Below are 25540 nucleotides of genomic sequence, written 5' to 3'. Positions count from 1 at the left end.
GTGATGATTTTGAGGCTACAGTGGGCTGGTGCAATCATTTCATGAACAGGAAAAATCTGGTATTGTGCCAAAAAACAAAAAATTGCACAGAAACTACTAAAAGATCTCGATCACAAAGTTGTAAGTTTTCACCAGTTTATTATACAGAACCGGCAGAAATACAAGTTTGCATGGACAAATATCAGAAACATGGATGAAACCCCCATGAATTTTGACATGATAGGCAATAGAACACTGGAATGGAAAGGTGTTAAAACTGTGCAAACCAGAAGTACCAGCTACGAAAGGACCAGGTTTACCGTGGTGTTATTGTGCATGGATGACGGGACAAAGTTAAGACCCATGGTAATCTTCAAATGTAAAATTAAACTGAAAATTAAATTCCCTGCAGGTATTTTTGTACATGAATGAAAATGGTGTAAATCTATGGGGAGACAATGTGTGGAACAGGCAAAGAATGGAGTTTGCTGGTCTGGGATTTGTTTTGTAGCCACTTAACTGAGAACACTAAAAGTAGATTAGCACTACATAATACTTAAATGGCAGTTATCCCGGGTCGTTTGATGTCTCTTTTGCAACCTATCGATGTCTGCTTGAACAAGCCATTCAAAGATTACATGTGCGAGGAATGGAATTCATGGATGTCGAATACAGAAAAGTCGTTAAAAAAGGCAGGGAAATGCATGCTGGCTCCCGTGTAACTTCGCGCTCAAGGCATGGGACAAAGTTAAAGTGGAGACTGTGATAAAATTGTCTCTTGTGCAACTGATGGCATGGAAGATGGTTTGTTGTGGGACACTGATGACAAAGCTGAAACCACCTCATCAGATAAAGACTGGGAGCCGTATGATGACTGTTTAAACAGTGAGAGCATGGATGTGCTTACCGTCATCTTTGTTCCAGGTGATGACGGCGAGAGTGATTTTGAAGGGTTCCAAATGTGTTGTTGTTTTCAGACAATGATAGCGATTTTGAAGGGTGCTAATTGTGTTGTTTTCAATAAATATCTCAATGAAAATCTGATGCAGTCAGGTTTTTTTTCCCCCAAGGGTTGACTTATACATCGGATCAGCGTGGATTGTATTTTGAGCTGAATTTAAGGTCTCAAAAGTATATCTGGTGTATGTCGAGCCCCATTTTTTGAGTTTCATGACTCGACTTGTACACCAAAAGATATGGTACTTTAGCCTGGATGTTGTTAAGGGTCTTAAGTGTTGTTAAAGTTGCAAACTGTCCGTTAAGAGGAAAATCTTCCAATATCCTCCTGAAGCAGGAAGATTTTTCCTGAAAATAAAATCCAGTCTCTGACAATGAATTTAGTTCATGAACAGTCAAGTGCCTTTGTCTAACAAAATTGCTGATCATACTCAAAAGAGCAGGTGTAGTCAACTTGGCCCCTCTAGTTTGCCCTTCATTCAATGTGATCATGGCTGATCTGCCCAAGGCCTCATCTCCTCTTTTGTGCCAGTTCCCCATTACAATTAACCCTGTGACTTGTCCAAATTTATTGACCTCGACTTCAAATATCTCAAGTAAGCCTCCAATACCCTCCAGGTCAGAGAACTTCAGAAATTCACCATGCTCTGTGAAAAGGAATGTCTTTATATTAAATAGCAACCAACTGGAGAGATAAGGACACTGCACATGTTGAAATCTGAATCAACTCACAAACTGCTGGAGGAACACAGGTGCCTGTTACAAGGCCCCGACCGAAAACATCCACCATGCCCCTGCTTCCGCTGATGCTGCCTGACCCGCCGAGTTCCTCCAGCTGTTTGATTTTGGCTTTCAAAATAATTAGTTCAGGTATAGCCAGAGTACCAGTACTTGAGTATCAGCATCTTCCTCAAACATTTGCCTAAAAGCTTCTAAATGCTCAAATGTATGCAATGTCTTGGTTATTTATCACTCAATATTGCCTTTGATTTATCAATAATGATGCTATATTCTTGCTCGAAGGAGACAGGGAAAGAAAAATGAAAAAAAAAAAGTACACAACACAAGCAATATTAGGATGGCTCAGATTAGCAGCAGAGTGGAGGGGAAAATGGGTACAAAGAGAAAAAATCTCAGTTGTCTGGATAGGCGAGAGGCTGAAGTTGAGCAAATGATAAGGTGGTTTTTATTCTGGGGTGGGGGAAAGAGCTCATTATAATTATTTAGGTTATATTTTTCACTTACCATTGGATGTCTTGAGTTACTGCCGCTGAACCAGATCAATATGGCTAACAACAATAACGTCCAGGGTAACACAGTCCCCTGCGGCAAACCAAGCGCGGTGTACGAGGGAGTAACACCATCCCACGTGGCCCTGATGCAGAAACTACATCAGCCACGCAAAGTGACTTCAAAGCAGGAAGCACACAGCCCAACTACCATGATTTGAACAAGAAATGGATGCAATTTACTTGGGTTGAATTGATTTTCCAATTACAAGCACTGAGAAAAATATTACGCCAAACAATTTCTAAGCAATTGTGTTCTAAGAATCCAAATTAGTGCCAATTCTAATCTCATTAAACCATACTCAGAATGGAATGACTTCCACTAGTCAGTAGCAGCGACCTACTCTGCTTGCATATTTTGCACATATGATACCTTGATATCCGAGTGGAAGTTGTTGATTTTCTGGTAGCCTGCATTCTCCAAATGGTAATTCGCCCATCGCAGCAGCAGTTCTTCTGGAGACAACTTCATCAGATCCTCCAGACTCTCACCATCGTGGAGCAAAGCAACCAGCGCTGTGGATACAGATCCCAATTAATCTACTGTCGTGCTCTGAGACCATGATCTTTTCAGGGGAGTGCTAAACTCCAACATGCAAGCCAACTTATTATCACAGTGGGAATAATACCCTCAATTGATGCACTAGAGATTTCCCAGCTAAACCAGGCCCATCTTTGCCAATAATTGAGGATATTTAAGAGGCCAGATTTCACAATCAAAGCATCCATGTCAGGGGCCTTACTCCTTTGATTTCTGATCCTGAAGCAAACTGGTACCAGAATGCCCACCATGGGGAGCGTCCGGGACCACTCAGTCCCTGAATGGCATTTTTTCAGTGCTAAAATGTTGGCCACCCTCAACCTCAAGAATCTAAGATTACTATGAAACTAGCCACTTACATGTGTAAATTGATTTCCATTTCTGGTTTCCAGAAATCAGATAGGCAGAGAATAGATACTGATAAGTTCTGTGAGCAACCCTTCCAGACTTCTGTTGATTTTTTTTTTGTATTCCAGAAGGATGTTCTTAATTATAACTGGTACAAGATTATTAGGAAGAGGATATGCAAAATGTAAAACATAAGCTGTAGCAATACCTTCAAAGAAATGTTATCACATTTGTATGCGGGAAAATGCCTTAAACATTGTACCCTGTGACTGTGTTCTTTGAATGAGACCAAACAGTCTTAGTGAGGTGACCTTGTCTACCCAACACGACAGTCTACTCATTCCTGCTAGCATTATTTGAACAAAGTCTGTTTGAATTGCACTGTGTGGCTTGGTCGTACTCTTTGAATCTTGACAGGAGCTTGACTTTAACTCAGGCTCTGCAAAAGGTTGGCAGTATTGGAGCAACACCATGAGGCAAGAGTTGTGGGCCCACAGTAGAAGCAAAGCACCAGAGCTTGTCACATGATGAGATATTGGGAGCCATTTACTTCTTCCACCATCCTAACTTTACCAATCACTGTACACAGACAAGCTCAGGATAAGGGTGTTAATAGCTCACACAGCAACTTGTTGGAGTGGATCCGTTCAATTAATATATCCAACTTCAATCTTGTTCTCTGAAAGGGGTTCTATGGTAATGTACCCTTCAGGGGCGAATACCTCCCAGACAATCAGGTTACAAAATAGCTTTAATTCACATCAAACAAATATATTGAAGTTCTGCAAGCTTTAGAACTGAATAAGATATCTTCTGAATGACAGGCACAGTGGTACGGGTATATTTCTGGAAGAACTAGCAATCAAGGAGACTCCCAGGCCCATAAAATGAACCTCCTGAGCATCTTTGATTCTAATTAGTCCCACCCTGGCAGCTGTTGATCAAGCATCAATACCAAGTTCAGAGCTTCCCACTGCAAACATGTCCTCATCAATCTGCATCTTAAAATGGACTTATTTGATTGATCACTTAGCAAACTGAGCTAACATTTCATGTTGTCATCTAGGACCAAGTTTTCTGAAAAATTCCCCTGCGAAAAGATCCCCGGGAACTTTTACAACATTTGATCCATAATAAATACAGTTGGTGAACCAGAACACAAACTTGTTTTGAAGCAACAGCAGAAGACGAGTTTATCAAAAAGCTAATGTTACGTATCAAAATAAAGGAGTACTCAGCCCATGGAAAACATTACTCAAGTTTCTAAATGCTGAAATAAAAAATAAAATACTGGAAAATGGAGATGACAAAAGAAAATGCTGGAAATATTCAGCAGGTGAGGAAATATCTGAGGAAAGTTCAACAGAGGAAAGATGAAGGCAAGTACGTTGAAGGTTGGGAGAGGGGTGGAGAGAACAAAAGCAACAACACTGATGGCCTGGAGAGAGAGTGGCAGGAAAGATGGTCAAGAGGGTGGTAAAGTTTTATTGTTACAGATGGTTTATTTGAAGATACACGATGAAGATAAACGAAAGGGAGCATAATGAAGAGGAACAAAAGAAAGCTAAAACTGGGAAATGCAAAATACTAGAGGTTACCCCACAGCTGTAGAGGAAGAGAGGTAGAGTCAGTGCCAATGGTTGATGATCTTTGATAAGAAGTGGTCAGGTAGACTGATTTTTTTTAGTTTTAAGTCTCAAGAGCTGTAAAATGCCACTTGGAAGATGAACTGCTATTCCTGATGCTTTTGCTGGGCTCTACTTGAACAGTGTGAGGGGTCAAAGACAAGAGTGGGCATGGGATCAAGAATTAGAGTGAGAGGCAACTAGAAGGACAAGGCCACCCTTGTGACCCCAAGTGATCATCCATGGTGTCTGGTCTCTCCGGTGTGGAGGAGACTCCACGAGCAGTGAATGCATCGCGCAGGAGTGGAAAAGAAAGGACCTCCAGCTGGTGCTGATGAAAGGACATAACCTGACCAGATGCTGCCTGAACTACCAGTGTTCAGGATTTATCTCAACTTTTCCAAAATCTGCTGCATTTTCTATTTCTCAATTCCATCCTTTTCCCTTCTCGCTCGTTCCCTGTTTCTACTCTATCTCTTGCACACAGTTCACCCGTGCTCAACACTTTTCATAGCCTCAGCCAACTTTGCCCTGTTGACAGGTCACTGATCTGAAACAATGACCATTCAGCTGTGATATTATCTTTCAGCCACAATCAGGCCAGGTTCGATCACATCTGATGCACCATAAGCAGTGTTCAGCATAATCGACCTTGCTTTGAATTCATCAAAATGAAGCCTGGACTTAAATTACAAAAAGATTAAAAATACCATGAGATGTTTCTGAAACTAGGCTACATCTTTCTATTTGTGTTTTGTGATTGATTAATTTAATTTTCATGACATTTGGGGGAAGTTAATGGAACATGTGGAGAGAAGATCTCCCCATCGATCAGGGTAACTGGACCACGCACTAAAAATTACTTATGCCTTTCTCCAGTTAAGCTAGGAGATAATTCTGCAAATTGAAAAGCCTGAACTCTAGAATTCTATCCCATGAATAGCAGTTGATATGAATCCATGTTAACTTTAAATTAGAGAATGACTGATTTTGTTAACCAAATGTTTAACGAGATAAAGGAGGTTTTGTGGAATTAGATCAGATACTTTTTCAATGTTGGAGTTGGCTGGAGAGACTACTCTTGATTCGGCACTCCTTTACCATTTGGACTTACCTTCATTTCTACTGAGTTCAATATCTGCAAAAAGCCCAATTTTGATGATCTGCCACAGGAGACCCAAGACAAGATGGGGTTTTCCTTCTCTCAAGTCTTGAGCACCAATATTGACAACATGGCAACCGATGGCAGAGGCAGAGTTCAAAGCAAGGTTCAAGTTTTCCTGGACAAATGAAACATATTTAGTACATTATGAGGCTTGAAGAACAATGAACACTTCAGAGGTTGATTACTCAGAAGTGTGTGTGATACAGTGCAGCATGTCATGAAAGACCAGATACTCCTCCCAATGATAGGAAAGAGAGGGGAGAGAGAAGAGTGAGGGGGAAGGGGGAGAGGGGGAGAGGGGGAGAGGGGGAGAGGGGGAGAGGGGGAGAGGGGGAGAGGGGGAGGCGGGGGAGAGGGGGAGGCGGGGGAGAGGGGGAGGCGGGGGAGAGGGGGAGGCGGGGGAGAGGGGGAGGCGGGGGAGAGGGGAGGCGGGGGAGAGGGGAGGCGGGGGAGAGGGGAGGCGGGGGAGAGGGGAGGCGGGGGAGAGGGGAGGCGGGGAGAGGGGAGGCGGGGGAGAGGGGAGGCGGGGGAGAGGGGAGGCGGGGAGAGGGGAGGCGGGGAGGGGAGGCGGGGGAGAGGGGAGGCGGGGGAGAGGGGAGGCGGGGGAGAGGGGAGGCGGGGGAGAGGGGAGGCGGGGGAGAGGGGAGGCGGGGGAGAGGGGAGGCGGGGGAGAGGGGAGGCGGGGGAGAGGGGAGGCGGGGGAGAGGGGAGGCGGGGGAGAGGGGAGGCGGGGGAGAGGGGAGGCGGGGGAGAGGGGAGGCGGGGGAGAGGGGAGGCGGGGAGAGGGGAGGCGGGGGAGAGGGGAGGCGGGGGAGAGGGGAGGCGGGGGAGAGGGGAGGCGGGGGAGAGGGGAGGCGGGGGAGAGGGGAGGCGGGGGAGAGGGGAGGCGGGGGAGAGGGGAGGCGGGGGAGAGGGGAGGCGGGGGAGAGGGGAGGCGGGGGAGAGGGGAGGCGGGGGAGAGGGGAGGCGGGGGAGAGGGGAGGTGGGGAGAGGGGAGGCGGGGAGAGGGGAGGCGGGGAGAGGGGAGGCGGGGGAGAGGGAAGGGGGGGAGAGGGGAGGCGGGGGAGAGGGGAGGCGGGGGAGAGGGGAGGCGGGGAGAGGGGAGGCGGGGGAGAGGGGAGGCGGGGGAGAGAAAGAAGTCTCCCTCCTTTCTGCCCATCAACTCCTGCTCTGAAACTTCCATTAAAACCAGGTGAAAATGATCTTGAGGCACCTCCACCTCCACAAGGCTTCACATATTGTAAATCTGCAAGAGCACAAGATTATTCTTCCACAGTGTCATATTCTTGGCAATTTTGCTCCCTAATATTTCACAAAAAAAAGGAAAACACCCTCTCGTACATGAAAGTTGAAGAAATGGGGAATGATTGACGATTTTTAGTGAAGTAATATTGCCAGAATATTGTTTGCACTGTTTCAGCCAAAGTTCAAGCAGCGCTATCATTAGACATGACGAGTATTAATCTCTGCATAGTTACCTGAATGGTAAATGGTGTGATCTTTTTTTTGTTGATGGTTCGTTCATCAATAGTATCTGGCACAGAGAGGTTGATCATTTTGCTGAAAGTGGAAGATGATTATTAAGAGTGCAGAAAAGCCCTCAGCATCTCCAATCTAAACAATAAATGAATTTATTGCTATTGATGGAAGAATTTAGATTTAGCTCACATCATCATCAATATAAACAAACTCAAGTTTTCAAAGCCACACCACATTTCATTCACTCTATATCTAACTTCAGGTGAAAATTTAAGAGATGATGATATAAAAAGCTGATTTTTTTTCCATAATATTGATTAATGGGCCTTCCACAATGAAAATCTGCCTTTCACTGTCTGGAATTCTACATTAAACCCTTTTCAACAACAATCCTACAATACGCTGATGGCAAATGGTCACCATGCAGGTCCATCTCATCTATAATCTAATAATCAACACATTTGCACCGGCTCACATTTTAATATACGTTTTATTTTAGAAAAAGGCGAAATTGGTTGGAACAGATTAAAAGTCTTTTCCAAATCTGTGTTGTTGAAAGGGGTTCGATCAGTTCATTCACTAGAGATGAACAAGCAAAGCCAACATTTTCGAATTGCAACTCTGGTTCCAATCAAAGTGCTCAAACAATCATTTCAGGTGATGACAAAGTTCACTTGCGTTTTGCAAGCTTGTCAACACATTAGATAAACAATTCCAACATGGCAATATTTGATGTGAAATATCTTGCTCACACTTTTACTTCTATTTGATGTGAATGAAAGTGCTGCAATGTTGGCCTCAAATGTATATATTTTTTTTGTTTTTAAGTATTAATTTTTCAGAAGTCATTATGGAAACAGGCTCTTCATCCCACTACGCCAATCATGAAGCTCCCTTTTACTCTAATTATACACCAATCCGATTTTACTCTCCCCACAAACAAGGACTGCATGCAATGCAGAAGATACTACAGGTGCTTCATCTTAAGCCGCTGCCTTTATGGTGACTCTACTTATACTAATTGCAATGCACTTTGCAGATGGTGCACACTGCAGACACAATTGGAGGTGGAGGGAATGAATGTTCAGGGTGGTGGTGTTAAACGGATTGTGTTATCCTGGATGGAGTCAGAGTTCTTGAACGCTGATGGAGCTGCAAGTGACAAGTAATCCATTACACGTGTAATTGACCTACTGTGAATGGCTGCATAGTAGTAGTGCAGGAACTCATGGAGTTCGTCCAGTGTCCTCTGGTTGCTTGCCTCATCTCAAAAGTGTGCTAGTTCCTCAATGGGTTAGCAATTTATAAATCCCCTCGTCCCCCTTCCTGTTCTTTGCTTCATCTTTGCTCAGGCCCAAAATTTTGGTAATACATCTTTTACCTCCTATGGATGCTGTGAGACCAGTGGAATTCTTCCAACATTTCTGTGTTTTCACCACATACACAATGTCTGCAGATTTTCATGTTTCACTCAGACTCTATTGCAGCCAATTGTCAATGTCCAGCACCTTGGAGTCTGCATGAAATTTGCCACTTAACAACCCCCATGCCTCAAACGCAGCTCTGGTCTTGCTGATGCAGGGATGGATGGTTTCTTTGTTGAGGAGTTGCAAATTGTCTGACCATGGTGCGACTGTCAGCAAGCATCCCTATTTCTGATGAAAGCAAGGTTACAAATGAAGCAGCTCAAGATGGTTGGGGTAAGGATACAACCTTTAAGCATTGCTCCAATGATGTACTGGGGCTAGGATGGTTGCCCTTCACAAACTCACTTCTTACTGTGCATACAAAGAGGAGAAGAAGGGACCTAGCAGGTCAGGCAGCATCCATGGATAGAAATGGACCATCAACATTTTGGGTTGGGACACTTAACACAGGTGCTCCGAAATACCTAGTCATTGGGGCAGCACAGGTAGCATAGCGATTTGTGCAATGCTGTTACAGTCCTGTTGTCATGGTTTCAAATCCAGTACTGTCTGTTTGTACATTCTATTGTGTCTGCATGCGTTTGCTCCGGTTGCTCTGACATTCCAGAAACATACAAGGTTAGAAGGTTGATTGGTCACATGAGTGGCAAGGGCTTGTGGGTTGGAAGGGCCCGTTTCTGTGCTGGATCTCAAAATTAACAACAATAAAACAAGCAAGTACGCCCAGCAAATTTCTCTATCCGGGTTAACAAATTCCTGTCATCTGTGATGCATGAATGTAGAGCCTGAAAGGATTTTCAGACATCTAGCTCTTAAACAGTATTCTAAACTAGCAGCTACGGAGGGCAATTCAACATGTTACCAGCAACCAAGATTTTCAAATTGCAAGGGTAGAACTAGATTAGGTGAAGATAGTTCTTCTCCAGAGAAGAGAGATCGTTTGAATAAAATGCCTTCCCAGACATGTCTGAATGTTGTGGTCATCAAGCTTGAGACCAGTGTCTGACCGGGGTAAAAACTGATGCCTGCAAATGCAAGCTGTCACACTGGAGTGGTTCCCTGAACTAGGTTGTTTCAGACTTGAAACAAGTCTAATTGTCACATCTCCATTTCTGCTGTCCTAACCTTACACAAACAAGAAACACTAAAGAGCCTGGAAAACTGAAAGAAAGCAAATGGTTATAAATTTGCGTTGAGGAGTAAAATGCAAGGAGAGAGGATTTGATATCACATCTCCGTTATTCCACTCTCAACCAATGTACTAGATTTGCTGAATGGCTCAAGAATTGTTTTTATACTCCCGTCACTGATAAGAGTTTTAAAACTAGCTTTTGCTGCTGGGCATATTTTGTATTTGATGAAGGGCTCAACCCTGGACCATCAGTTATGCATCTTTGACCTGTTTGACCTGCCGAGTTTCTCCAGCATTGTGTTTTTACTTCAACCACGGTGTCTGCAGACTTTTGTAGTTTCCTTCTTAAATTAAAAAAAATCCTTTCTACCACATGAAAGCAACAAAACAAATTTTTCAGTGGGAGGGAGATCTGCCAGCAATGGCTGACAAAGAGCTGAAGAATGTGCTACAAAGCAGAGAGGGATAAATATCTAACTGCCTAGGTTGCAGTTCTCTGAAAAGGACAAGAACCATAGGATAATATTTTAAACGTGATACAATGAACAAAACATTTAGTGAGTTAATAGCAGATTAAACATTTACATTCATCAATTTCCAATGCTAATTATAGCAATGGATTGAACTGAACAGCATCTGCCCATTCAATTACCCAAAATAACATGCTTGCACTAGAAATTAGATAAAATTTCAGTTTTTAATCAAGGAAGATGGGCTGGTTCTCCTAATCAGTTGTATTCAACAGAAACAGCAACTTTTAAAGTATTCACTTGTGATAAAATACAATCTTTACCAAAACGTCAGACGCGGCTGGGGGAGCGCAGCTGGGACATTCAGGTGGCCGTGGAGAAGACGCCTTTCTGTCACCTGAATGTGCCGGCTGAAGGAGAGCCACGTCTGAGCGAATGCCAGCTCCTGTGGACTGTGGCCGTAGTCCCACTGCTGCTTTCAGGTGCAACGAGGGGGATTCTCGGAGCCGGAGAATATACCTACAGGAGGAGGGTTAGGTCAGTGCTCCTCCTGGCTGGGTTCTCCACTTTCAGATGAACCCCCCCCCACCCCGACAACTGCGTAGGGGTAGAATAGGCGGCTTTACATCAGAGTATTTTGGCCATCTGAAAGTGCATAAGGAGAATACTGAAGGACCGGCAAGCAATGAGAAGAATGGGTTGAGGAGAATAATACCAGTCCATATAACGACCCAAATGCAACTGTCCACAATTTCTCGAGGTACTAAAAAGGGAGTTGAAATGAAAATGTTCATAACAATTCACTGGTAATATTCATATTAAAGACTGGCAAAAAATGCAGTTTCTCAAGGGAAATGAAACATACAATAGGTTAATTACATCAACAGTATAACTGAAAAAAAACCAGCTCACCAGAGTACAATGCCATTGTCAACAGCTTTAAACAGGGCGTCTGTGTTGGGATCCATAGGCAGCATTTTACCACAATCTGGATCATTCTCCAAAGCCTTATTTATCCAGTTGACAAATGCATACTTTTCTTCTTCTGTTCAAAGGTTTAAAAAAAATCACTGTTTAAATATAATGATTAATATTTCCTGATGTTATACTATGTTCGAAGCTCATACTTTTATATCACTGTCAGCCAGATAGGAAGCAGGTATTAGTAACTGCTTTAGATTCAGATTTCTTGTCAGAGAAATCACATACCACCCTGAGATTCTTTCTCCTGCGGTCAAGCAGACCCCTTGCAGAACAAACAGCTAATTCCTTCTCTCTTTGTTTCTCTGTAGTTCTGCAATTTATCCTCCTTCACACATATCCATCAATTCTTTTTGTCATTATCCAACACTAAGTAATTTAGATGAGCCTCTATTCTATGATATGGAAATCTAGGGGGGGAAAACCCACATGGTCGTGGAGGGAAGGTGCAAACTCCTCACAGCTAGCACCAGAGGTCAGGGTCACAGCCTGGCCTCTACAACTTGGAGGCAACACCACAGCCCCATGAAACATTTAAGAATCTCAAGAAAAACATGTGATGAGGTTTCCTTTTTTAAATAATCAGGAAGGAGTTTGGAAGAATGTGGAAGAAGTGGATATTGATACTTCCAAAGATAAACAATATCTATAATTAAGAGGGAAACACATTGTCATAAGCAACCGAACCAGACCCACGTGAAACCTGTCCTATCCCCACTCCAGCCACTTTGCAAACAATTAATCAACTTCAAGCATAATCCCATGCAGAAGCCCTCAGAACATCCGAGCAGCCATTCACAGGACTTCTATAAAGATCATATATTATGGGCAAATTCATTCCTGCATTTTCATTGCCTTCAAGGCTTAGGTGATCAGGATTTCATTCCAGTTTGCCTGTTAGCCAAACCAATCCACAGACGATGCCACAGCCCTGGTCCTCCAGTCCATCCAGACTCACCTCGTTCACCAGGCTGTTGTCAATGACTTCATCTTGGCCTTCAACACAATCATAGACTGGTGGATAAACTGCCCTCACTGGCACTCAGCACCCTTCTCTGCAACTCTTAAGTCCACGGTCTGTCCGAGCTGGCAGCAAAACCTCAAGCCCCATCACACTGAGCATTGGCACACCTCAGGGCTGCGTGTTCAGCCTGCTACTGTTGGTACTGCTGACTCGCGTCTGCACTGCCAAGTTCTGCACCAATGGAATTGTCATTTGCAGATGTCACAACAGTAGTTTGCCTCATCGGCGACAATGATCAATCGGCTTACAGAGAGAAAGTTGATAGGCCTGTACTGTGATGCAAGAGCAATAACTGAAGACTCGACTGCTGTATGGGAGATCTGTAATGGAGGTTTGAAAACGTCATGGTCTGCCTCATGTGTTTCTTACCACAACTTTAAAGAACCTTTTCCTTCATCCACGTGTTGTCTTAGAGCTCAAACATAGGAATACAAGATGAAAACAGTGGATGCCAAACCTCCTGCATCACCAGCAGCTGGAGCTGCAGGCCATCTACCATTAAGATTCTGCCCATAATACATTCAGAAAAAGAAAAATCTCAAGCATAAAAAAAGTCGACCAGAATTATTATTTTTGGGCAAAAAATTCTAATCAAAAGCAGGCACTCCCGACACTGCAGCAACCCTTCAGTGTGATACCCGAGGCATCTGCCTCCACCAGCTCAAATGACCAAGCAAAGGCTTCATTCAGTACAATGAATGAAGCATACAATAATCAAAGTGTGATATATCTCCCAATACAGTTCAGTGTAGCAAATGGCAAGTTGTGATAGAACAAAAAGAGCAGCGTCAAGAACTGGATAAACACAAGGATCCAGGGAACATCACTGAGATTCAGATCACGTGCAAAAATGTTACCTGAATGCATTTATTTTGAGAACTGCATTTCTCAAGAATAAAAGTTGTCTCTTGCATAGATGACAACATTTCTGAGAGGCGAGTACCTGAATAAGAATGCTGGGTGCCTTCACTTGATTGAAGAGAAGTTCCACCAATGGCACAGATCCCCTCTCTCCTGTTTATTGCCATTCGGAATGTTTTTGCGACATGACTACTTTTCAAATTCTGAACAATCTGCGAATTAAAGTGGTATATGGGAACACTTCCATTTTAAATCAGTAATTTGAAGCAGAGTATTGAGTTTGACTAGCAAACTATCCACAGAATGGCTTCCTTAAGTATAACTGTGCAAAGGTGTGCCATTTCACATGCTATTTAATAATCAGTGTACCCCAGGGTCAGGACAATTCCACCCCACTCAGCTGATTTTAGTTCAAGTAATAACAAATAGATTTATTTTATGTCCTTTTCATTACTGACATATTTCCAATCCAATTGCACTGTTCTCCTGCAAAATAGGTCTATAAACTAGTTCATTCTCAGTCTGAATGGCTGGAAAGAAAAAAGTGCACTTTCAGAAATAAATTCCTGTAAAAAGATTTCTTCAATTTAGAATTCAATGGTGTCACTAATTCACTAAAAGGTGCATGCAACAAAAATGTCCTAAACTGGAATGGACATTTTTTTACCCCAATATTATTGCTGAAATGGATGCAACACATCTGAACTTCAACAAAATGAACACAAGGATGTATTGCCAACTCAGGCATCTCTGTGTTCCTGTTCTGATGTCATTACAGAAGCAGTGGTGCATGATAAACGGCTTGTGTTTAGACAAGGGGTTTGATGAAGTTAGTTTTGTGGCCAAAATGAAAAGGCAAGCTGGACTTGAAACTGTGCAATGTCACTACATTAATGTGGTTTCATTACCTTCAATGGTAGCCACGTCCTTAATTTATCTGTTATAATCAAAAGAATGATAGATCACATGATAGAGAAACATAAAATTTAGATACAAATACAGCTATACATATTGCCTGCAATTGAAAATGTTATTCGTGAGAACATCCGTGGAAATGAGGGACTGTCTTTCTGTTCTTCACTCTTTGTAATTTTAGTTGGTTTATGTCGAATTTAGATCTTTTAACAGCTTTCATTAAACCCAGCTCTAGATATAAATTCCATCAACTTCATAGGAATTCACCAACCATAGGATACTTTGATGGCTCTGCAAATGAACGTCTGTTTACGGCCACTTCAACCACTGATTAACCTCTTACTTAATTTACATTCACATCATCTCATCAGACACTGCTAACCTAGTCATATTAGGACAAACACATGTCTCATATTCTTCCAATAGCTTAAATTTGTGTCATTCCTCTTTTCCTTTAAACCTTGATTTCTATTTTGGCCTATTTTTCAAGCAGGAGAACTGCCTTTGCTTTAAACCTTAATTGCGGGATTCTGCAAGGATTTTTATTATTGGTCACCCCAAGATAAAGCAAAATCATGGAGTAATAACCTTGAGTAGTGATAAAACATCTCTGGAAGCTACATCATCCTTCCTTGAAGATGTAAAGTGAAGCAAGCTAATTTCTCCATGCTAATCTTTCCAATGAGCCATTTGGTTCACAAGCCATTGTTAGATGATCAATGCCGATTTCTCCCTGATGTCAATGAGCATTTTGGATGAGTTGGCTCTTCAGATCTCACTCTCATAGATCCTCCAGTTCTTTCCCACTCTGCAACCACTTGCCACATCATAACTGCTTTCTGTTGTCACTTCACTTTGCAGATTTTCTTCAGGAGGAAACGTGTACCAGGTTGGTGTGCCTTCCTCACATTGCCAAGCTTCACAAGTATATAAGCTTCAACCCTAGGATCTTGAACAGGAAGATGAATTGACAGTAGTTGCAGTTTTTAATGCCTAGCAGCCATTCATTCCAGTGGCAGGATCTCTATCATTGTTGCCGGAGAAGGTCACAAAGAATAACAAAGTGTAATTGAAAAAAAAAACACACACACAAATGCTGGAGAATCTCAGCAGGTCAAACAGTGCCTTTATGTCACAAAGGTGAAGAAAGATCAACAAGGTTTTGGGCTTGAGGGCTTTTGATTAGAATTTCTTGTCCAAAAATTGTAATAATTCTGGTCGACTTTAGTTTTTTTTTAAACTTTAGATTTTTCTTTTTTGGAATGTATTATGGGCAGAATCTTAATGGTAGATGGCCTGCAGCTCCAAAGGGAGCCGTCAGCTCCTGCTGGTGGAGAAGGTTTGATGTCCACTGTTTCATCTTGTATCTTCACCTGCTGAGTTTCTCCAGCATTTGTGTGTTTTTTTTCCACTTAACCACAGTGTCAACAGAATCCTGTGCTTTAACAATGTATAATTAGTTTGTTCTGCTGAACATATATTGAGGGGATTAAGTCTAGAGATAAAAAATTCCAAACATTCAATACATCATGGCCATTGATGGGAAGGTAATGGGCCTGAACTTGTTGGGAAATGCTGCAATTTAACCCATAGCGGCTTCTGGACAGCTCACGTGTTCACATTACATTGCTCGAGTTCCTGTCTTCAACCAGTGTTTCGCTATTTAGGATGAGATGGTACTTAGCATTTAACTGGAACCACCCCACCTCCTGACAACCAAGTATCAAGATATTAAGGACTCTTGCATAATACCACTGGTGATTTTCTGGTTGCATTCAAATACCAAATTCTACAAAAACTCTGATAACAAAATAATAAGTAACAATTAAACATTGTTTATTGGATGAATAATTTTTAATTCTTGATTTTTTTGTTATATGTCAAAGAACATTTTGGGGCGTTCAAAATAATTGACAGCTGGCTAAGTTGTGGCATAACTCTCCCAGTGTACAGGTCTCTTTTTGTTTGAGTGACAGATTTGTCCTGGACCTCTAAGGTGTTAGCATTATGATGCACAGTAAAACATGAAGATCTGTAGACAAATTTCATTGAAGTAAAAACAGAATGCTTAAGAAACTCTGCAGGTCAAACAGCATACTTTATACATCAGAGATAAAGACACATAATGAATGTTTCGGGCTTGAGCGGAAGGGCTCAAGCCAGAAAATTTTGTTATGTATCTTTATATTTGATATACAAAGTATGCTGTTTGACCTGCAGTTTCTTAAGCATTCTGTTTTTACCAATAGTACGTAGGTCCTTTTAAAATTGGATTGTTATGGGACTTTATAGCAGGTTTATAATCAGAAGCCCTAATATTAACATCAAACATGGCATTATGGAAAAGCCACGTCTTATCAACCTTTTTACAAACAATAAGTTCTTTCTGGACTTCTAAAAGAGCCTACAAAACTCTATTAGCAATAGTGGAATGGGAGGCAATCAGTTAACATGGATGGGGAATAGGTCAGTAGCTTTGAAGAATGAAATTTGGGATAAAGTATTCTGATAGAATGTGACCTGTGGTTTTCCTTGAAGAATTTGAACATGTGATGCATAAGTATGCTGCCAAAATTGACCTTGGTGATAATAATGACAGAGTTTTAAAATTTTTAATTTAGACATACAGCACGGTAACAGGCCCTTCCGGCCACTGAGCCCAATTGACCTATAACCCCCGCACATTTTGAAGGGTGGGAGAATGCACAAGCTTCTGACTGATAGTGCCAGATTTGAACCCAGGTCGTTGGAGGTGTAACACCATTGCGCTAAACCGTGCTGCTCAAATACACAAAGCACAAAGTTTATTGTCATTCACACAAGGACAATGTACATATGCAGCCAAAAGGTACCTTTGTTAAACAAAACATCAACTCCAACAGTATATATTCAAATACATCGGTATGGAAAGAAATAGTAAACATAAAAAAATGCAAAAAAGTCGTTTCAATAGTGCAGGCAGGTCTTTTTATATTGCTGGAGTAGTTTATGATCAGGGTAGTAATGGGAGGTTCAAGAGCTTGAAAGCCATTGGGGAAAAAAAATGTTTTTGAACCGAGAGGTGCTGGATTTCAGGTGTCAATTCCCAAAGGTTGCAGCAAGAACAGGTGATAGTGGAGATGGGAGCAGCAAGTTGTCAATGGTAGATTTGATTGGGGAAACCTGCATCCACAGGTAAATTAACATGGAAATGGGTGGTTGTGTTTTTTTTGTTTCCAACTTTAAAGTCGAAAGTGTCTAATTCTTAACTAGAATTACTTGGCTGACACAAAGAATAGTTTTTATTTAAACAGATAGCTTTGTAGCTAGACTCATCCACTACTAATATCAATAACTCCATTTGCTTGATCAGGTCTACAATTCAATTTTCTGTTTGTTACTTCATTAAGAAGATAATGGGGGCATCATAATCCTGTGGGAATTGACATTAAGAATAATAATCTTAGCATTTTATTTTATTTTTTTTTAAAACTGTAGTGGGTGAGGGAGGAACTTACAGCACAAGAAAATTCCAAAGCCCATTTCCTCTCCAGCCTGAAGTCTAGCCATTACATCAATGTCGAGTGGAAAGAAACTTGGCTTCAATATGTGAACTGGCAATACCGGCCTGATTGTGCCACCAAGTTTCTTATCTTAATAAGGATGAAAAGGGTATAACAGCATTTCCTCCATTTACACATTATTGATTTTGGAACTTGACCCAGGATGTCTGGGAAATGGAAGATAAAATATTTTTCTGCTACACAATTGCTAATTGTATGCAGAAAAAGTTGCAACTTGCAGAAATGGAAAACTTGATTGGTGTCTTGATGCTCACTGTTAATAAGCAGAGGTTTTTCCTAATCATGTGTTCAACAGATTTATTGTCAGAATACATAGATGATGTCACATACAACCCTGAGATTCTTTTTCCTGTGGGCTGGGCAGAATTTCTGCTTAAACTGTACTCAAGAAAATATATGTATACAAAAGAGAGAAATGTAAACAAAGAAGTAATTTGTAATGGGGGGGGGGTACTGCGGTTCTGTGTTTTAAACCATTATCAAAGTGAGTCCTGGCTTATCATAATTCCCCCTGCTCCAGTCTAGTCATAGATGACAAGATCTAACACCCATCAAAAAGTTATGACATAATGTTGTATCACATAATTTTGCAATATTTTTGATTACCAGTTAAGGAGCAGGGAATCTTTGTATGAACAAAAATTATTCAACTAACCTACTTCTGAAGGCTCCAATTTAGCGAAATACAGTCCTATTTGGATTGAAGTCTGGCATCTTAAAGGAAGTTAAGTAAAGCATTTGACAGTAACTAAACCAGCTCCAAAGGACAGTCTGGCACATCAACAGTTGCAGAGAGAAAACTTAATAAAATATCAGTCTGTGCCCTTGCTGACATGTCTGTCGATCTCCCAGAAACCATCCATTTCAATGCCCCACCGCATTCCCTCGGTGACATGTCTGTCCAGACTGAGACCACCCACCAACTGGAGGAACAACTTTTCTTCTCTCTTTCTCTCGGATTCAATTATCTCCAGATATCAACCAAATTCAGTTCTTCCATCAACATCAATAACTTTTTTGCCATTTTTGTTTTAACCAAAGATTTTGTAGATCTGTCTAACATCGGGTCCAAATAACATTTAAAATCTCCATCAATTAACACATTTCCATCTGTTTGTGCTGCATTAAGAAACACATCAGAAATAAATTTTTCATCATCAACATTAGGAGCATAAATATTCATAGAATTCCAAGATTCTGAATAAATTTGACAATTCACTAACACAAATCTGCCAAAGGGATCAGTGACTACCGGCTGCAATTTAAACAGTAATTTTTTATTAATTAAATTGGAGGACCCTCTGACTGGGCCCCTCCAACTGGATGGAATTATATTAATTTCTCTGGCTTACGTTACCACCCTACCCCACTTCTTCACCAGTTGCCTTCTTCAGCTCCTTCTCTCCCTTCCCTGTCGCATTTCACACAGACATGATAAATTCTCACTTTTCCCCTTCTCATTTCCAATTAACACATTTTGTCCCCCTGTCGACCCTGTCTGAATTCTGAGATTTCCTGCTTTTGGCTCATTCTGCTCATTTCTTGAAGAAAGGCTCAGGCCCGAAATGTCAGCAATAACCTTTGGACGCTGAAAATCCGGCCGAGTTCCTCCAGCATTTTGGTGTGTTTTTAGCACAACATTTGCAGCTGTTTTTAAAATCCTTATCTTTGACATTTCTGAAAAAACTTGGTTGAAAATCTCACAGAGAAAGTCTCCCACAGGAATCCCCAATCCATGACAGTGAAAGTACATGCAAGTATATAAAGTAGCTCATTTTTAAAAATTGATCACAAGAGTTAATGTTTAAATTTTGTTCGATGAAACTGGCTGATGTCCAGGATATTTGTTTCAGTTAACCTCCCAGGCATCTTTTAGGAACCATGTGGAAACTTGCCGCAAATTACGGGTGATAGATCATCAAAGCTCTTTACAGTTCTTCAATAGTGACATTGTACACTATAAATTGACATGGAATAGTAATATCTTCATGAACAAAAAATATGAATAGCAGGACCCTGCACAGTAATGTCGAACAGAGAAACTGAGAAGTACAGGTACATAGTTCCCTGAAAATGGCAATATTGGTAGGCAGAGAGATGAAGCATGCTTGCTTTCATCAGGTGGAGCTTTGAGTGACATCATATCACCACTTGCACGATGTTGGTGAGAAAACATCAATTATTGACTGGTTGCCCAGCTGTGGGAGGGAAGCCATTAACCTGAAAAGGGTGCTGAAAATATTCACAAGTTTTTGCCAGGACTGGAGGGTTTGAGACACAAGGAGAAAAAGGATAGGGTGGGGCAGTTTTCCCTGGAATATGGGAAGTCAAAGGATCACCTTTGCAGGTGCATAAAATCATGAGAGGTATGGACTATGGCGAATGACCCCAATCTCTTCCCCCCAGGATGGGCCTGTTTAAAGCAAGAGGGAACAGGTTTAAGGTGGGAGGTGAAAGATTTTGAAGGGACCCAAGGCGTGACATTTTCCACCTCAGAGCAATGGGAATGTGGAACGAGCTTCTAGAGGAAGTGGTAGAGGTGGGTACCATTACTACAATGTTTTAAAAGACATTTATACAGATGCATGGATAGCAAAGGTTTTACAGGGTGGTGGCCTAAATGCAGGCAAGTTGTCAACTTGACCAGTGTGGACGAGTTCGGCCAAATGTGTTTGCCTGTCATCTGAACACAATACAAGGCTGTAAAAACACTGACACTTCAAAATTCTTACATTTAGTTCCAGTGAAATTGAAAGAGCCCCGATCTTATTTTTAGCTAATTCTAGAATCAGCAGGAAATGACAGTTTCTCTCTTTTCTAGACTTGGGACTATTTCCGCAATTACACGGGGCCCAAGGTTCATCTGTCTCACTTATCTAAATGTTTAATTTGCAAGGAATTAATCCAGTCACCGAGCGGCTCAGCCTGGATTGCACACTGTGCAAATGAAGAACATGTAAGGAGGCAAAGCAGGTTCTGACATTAGCAAGAAATTAAACTTGTTCAGACATCCTTCTACTTTCACAGGAAAACATTCAGCAGAGCCAAGACCTCATATAACCATTTAAAAATCCCGATGAAGCGTCTGACCATTTCTTTCCATGATGCCACCTGACCCTGCTAAATTTCTCGATCCTCTCATTGTTTGCTACTAGATTCCAACATCTACGGTTCTGGTGTATCAACATTTTTGTTTCCCCATTGACTTTCTGTCCAACTCGGTTACTTTTGGTCATTCATGTTCCATATCCATGATATGCTGCCATTAGAATTCATGGACAACAAAAAAAAGGGAATGAGGACAAGGAATCTTGGAGGCACCCAGGGCATCTGCCTGTAAATCTTTTGAAATTTGAGTGCCACAGGAAATTAGATCATAGAGGACTGAAGCATTCATCCGGGATGATGCATGCAATTTTCAAAGACATGAATTATCCAACCAGTGGTTAATGGAACAGCCAGATTTCACCAATGTTAATATAATGAATAATTTGAAAGCAAATCCAAAGGAAGAACTGGGCCAGAGCACTGAAACACCTAATGCACCAAATCCTTTTGATCTTTTCCCTGCCACCCACCAATTTTGTATTCAGTGGACTATTTGCATGGAGTCTCTAACAACCAATCAACATACCAATACGAGGACATGCCACATATTAGTTGGCTCTGATATAGCAAGAAGCAAACCATGTATGGTCCTCGAGCACGAACTTTGGCACTGCAGTCAATTCATGCAAGGAATTGGACCCAAACTTCTACATCTTACAATGGAATGCAAACAGTTGGTTGTAATGGTTTACATGTAGGTTCTTGCCTGAGGTGGTGAGTCCTGAAGTCTGCTTTCTAATTAATATTCATGAAATTCCAACAGACAAGCTATTTGCTTGATTAAAGTGTACAATATTTGGATTTTGAACCTTTTGTTGCAAAAGAATCAGAAATAAATGCCTTAGCTAATCTAAATGAAGTGAATCAAGTTTGAGAAAAATAATCCTCACCTCAGTCACAAGCACAACACAAGCATTCCAAGAACACATTGAAGCCAGATATGAAGCATGTGAGCAATGTTTAAAATGGAACAATCAAACCACAAACATGCAGAAAGTGCTGAGAAGGATGAAAACCAGAATTACTTCACAAGAAAAAATAAAAACAAAGCTGAAGAAATGAGAGTGCAAAAGAAAATTGAAGAAATATGAAATAAAAAAAACAAAAAAAAATAGGGAAAATAAAAATGCCTCTTTTTCAATTATATTCCTCCAATCTGGCCATTTATACATATTTTGAAAAGCTTTAATTACATTTAAAAAGTTACATGCTTGCAATCTGGTGTTCTGTTAACATTCAAGCTTCTTTGCTGATGGTAACAATATTACTTCTTGCAGAGGTGATGCTATAATAGCATTAAAATTAACTTACTTTGAATTATAAAACATTGAACCTGTGATAGTACATATCTATCACCAATGTACATAGTGTATATAGTAGTGTATATAGTTACTGTATCTAGACTGTGCTTATAGCGATTGGCTGAGAGCTAAGCCACACCCATTACCTGGGCCTTAAAGGGCTGTGTCCCTAGCCAGGTCGGATCATTCCGGACTGGTCGGCCACCTGTGAAGAGCTCCGGTCTTTTGCTAATAAAAGCCTTGGTTTGGATCAACAAGTCTTTGGTTCTTTCGACGAGCTCTACAATTTTATTAGCAAAAGACCGGAGCTCTTCACAGGTGGCCGACCAGTCCGGAATGATCCGACCTGGCTAGGGACACAGCCCTTTAAGGCCCAGGTAATGGGTGTGGCTTAGCTCTCAGCCAATCGCTATAAGCACAGTCTAGATACAGTAACTATATACACTACTATATACACTATGTACATTGGTGATAGATATGTACTATCACATTCACCCCTTCTTGGAGAACTGACCCTGGGAAAAACAAAACGAGGGAGAGAATGAAAGGAAGGGGTAGGTCAAGGACTGTAGCGGTCAGGGGGTCTGACCATCCGGTGTGACCGCCGTGGTGCCGGGATCGGGGTCGCTGGAGTGGTCACACTCCGGATTGCCCCGCCGGCACTCTTTGCAAACCTCACCCCTGGCTGGAAGCCTGTGGCCACCAAAAGTCGGCAATATAGTTACGAAAACAGGCAATTCATTAGGAGTGAGGTGCGTAGATTGCTGGATGAGGGCATCATCGAACCCAGTTCAAGCCCCTGGAGAGCCCAGGTGGTGGTTGTCAAGAATGGGGAAAAACTACGGATGGTGGTCGACTATAGCCAGACCATTAACCGCTTCACACTCCTGGATGCGTACCCCCTGCCACGCATCACGGATGTGGTGAACCAGATCGCCCAATACCGCATTTTCTCCACTATTGACCTACGTTCGGCCTACCACCAGCTCCCGATCCGCTGTGAGGACCGACCATTCACGGCATTTGAGGCGAATGGGCGGCTATATCAATTTCTCAGGGTACCATTCGGGGTCACTAATGGTGTCGCGGTCTTCCAGCGGGAAATGGACAGGATGGTGGACCAGAACGGGCTAACCGCTACCTTCCCGTATCTGGACAATATCACCATCTGCGGCCACGACATGCAGGACCACGACGCTAACCTAGACAAATTTCTCCAAACTGCCCGTCGGCTGAACCTGACTTACAATTTGGACAAGTGTGTCTTCCGGACCACTCGACTCGCCATTCTAGGTTGTGTGGTGGAGAACGGGATAGTCATGCCAGATCCTGACCGCATGCGTCCCCTAATGGACTTACCCCCCCCACATACCCAGAAAGCTCTCAAACGTTGCCTGGGCCTTTTCTCGTATTACGCCCAATGGGTTCCACACTATGCCGACAAGGCGCGTCCTCTTATCAAGACCACCTCCTTTCCCCTCTCGACCGAAGCCACAGCGGCTTTCGATCGAATCAAATCTGACATTGCTGCTGCGACGCTGCACGCGATCGATGAGTCTGTCCCGTTTCAAGTCGAGAGCGATGCATCCGACTTCGCCCTGGCAGCCACCTTGAACCAGGCCGGTCGGCCTGTAGCCTTCTTCTCCAGAACCCTCCAGGGTCCTGAGAGTAGACACTCCTCGATCGAGAAGGAAGCGCAGGCCATAGTTGAAGCAGTGCGTCGTTGGAGACATTACCTCGCTGGGAGGCGCTTTACACTGTTGACTGATCAACGTGCAGTCTCCTTCATGTTCAGCAACACCCAGCGTGGTAAGATAAAAAACGACAAAATCGCCAGATGGAGAATCGAACTCTCCACCTTTAACTACGACATCCTGTACCGGCCTGGTAAACTCAACGACCCGCCTGACGCGCTCTCCAGGGGGACGTGCGCCAGCATACAGATGGACAGACTACGGAAACTCCATGAGGCGCTCTGTCATCCAGGGGTCACTAGGTTTGCTCACTTTGTCAAGGCGCGCAACTTACCCTACACAGTCGAGGAGATCCGCTCCATGACCCGAGCCTGTGCGGTGTGCGCTGAATGCAAGCCCCACTTCTTCCGTCCGGATAACTCCCACGTTATCAAAGCCACCCGCCCCTTCGAGCGTCTTAGCGTAGACTTTAAGGGCCCCCTACCGTCGACCAACCGTAATACCTACATCCTTACAGCCATCGACGAGTACTCCCGCTTCCCATTCGCTGTGGCCTGCCCAGACACCACTGCCACCTCAGTGATACAGGCCCTTCACACTATTTTCACCATCTTCGGGTACCCCAATTCCATCCACAGTGATAGGGTTTCCTCATTCATGAGTGCAGAGCTGCGACAGTACCTTCTGGAGTGTGGTATTGCTTCAAGCAGGACCACGAGCTATAACCCACGCGGTAATGGCCAGATCGAGAGGGAGAATGCCACTATATGGAGAGCGGTTACACTGGCTCTCCGGTCTAAAGGTCTCCCCACCTCTCACTGGCAGGAGGTTCTCAGTAGTGCCTTACACTCCATCCGCTCCCTCCTATGTACTGCAACAAATGCCACCCCCCACGAAAGGATGTTCCTTTTCCCGAGGAAATCCGAATCAGGAACCACTGTACCGGCATGGCTCACCGTCCCTGGCCCCGTCCTTTTGCGACGCCACGTCCGGCACTCAAAGAACGACCCCTTGGTCGACCGGGTGACTCTACTCCACGCGAACCCACATTACGCCTACGTTGGGTTCCCAGACGGGCGGGAGGACACTGTTTCGGTGCGGGACCTAGCTCAGGACGCGGGAGAACCAGCAAACCCCCCAACCCAACCTTCCCCAACTCTTTATTCTCCAGGCCCCGTGCCGCAGCAGAAGGTCCAACCGCACCCGGGCCACCCTGCCGACAACACGACTGGGGAATTGAGCGACGGAGCAGTCGCACCCGACAAGCCCGCTGGCGACACCACTCCAGCGACCCCGATCCCGGCACCACGGCGGTCACACCGGATGGTCAGACCCCCTGACCGCTACAGTCCTTGACCTACCCCTTCCTTTCATTCTCTCCCTCGTTTTGTTTTTCCCAGGGTCAGTTCTCCAAGAAGGGGTGAATGTGATAGTACATATCTATCACCAATGTACATAGTGTATATAGTAGTGTATATAGTTACTGTATCTAGACTGTGCTTATAGCGATTGGCTGAGAGCTAAGCCACACCCATTACCTGGGCCTTAAAGGGCTGTGTCCCTAGCCAGGTCGGATCATTCCGGACTGGTCGGCCACCTGTGAAGAGCTCCGGTCTTTTGCTAATAAAAGCCTTGGTTTGGATCAACAAGTCTTTGGTTCTTTCGACGAGCTCTACAGAAC

The 25540-nt window shown here is 43.0% G+C and overlaps 1 protein-coding gene across 6 annotated transcripts in view; it reads right to left on the bottom strand.

Moving 5' to 3' along the window:
• LOC138740670 (plastin-3-like) overlaps positions 1-25540 on the bottom strand; it is a 114014-nt gene that overhangs the window by 15295 nt on the left and 73179 nt on the right. For all 6 annotated transcript variants that reach the window (XM_069893656.1, XM_069893655.1, XM_069893657.1 and 3 more), the window contains 5 exons: positions 13361-13490; positions 11325-11457; positions 7383-7464; positions 5854-6019; positions 2599-2741 (listed from right to left, as the gene is read on the bottom strand). In XM_069893656.1, the coding sequence (XP_069749757.1) occupies positions 2599-2741; positions 5854-6019; positions 7383-7464; positions 11325-11457; positions 13361-13490 (654 nt within the window). The remainder of the gene's footprint in view (positions 1-2598; positions 2742-5853; positions 6020-7382; positions 7465-11324; positions 11458-13360; positions 13491-25540) is intronic.

This window comes from Narcine bancroftii, chromosome 8 (genome assembly GCF_036971445.1).
Source record: "Narcine bancroftii isolate sNarBan1 chromosome 8, sNarBan1.hap1, whole genome shotgun sequence".
Lineage (NCBI taxonomy): Eukaryota > Metazoa > Chordata > Chondrichthyes > Torpediniformes > Narcinidae > Narcine > Narcine bancroftii.
Note: the sequence above shows the minus strand (reverse complement) of the source record. Positions and strands in the feature narration are given on the sequence as shown.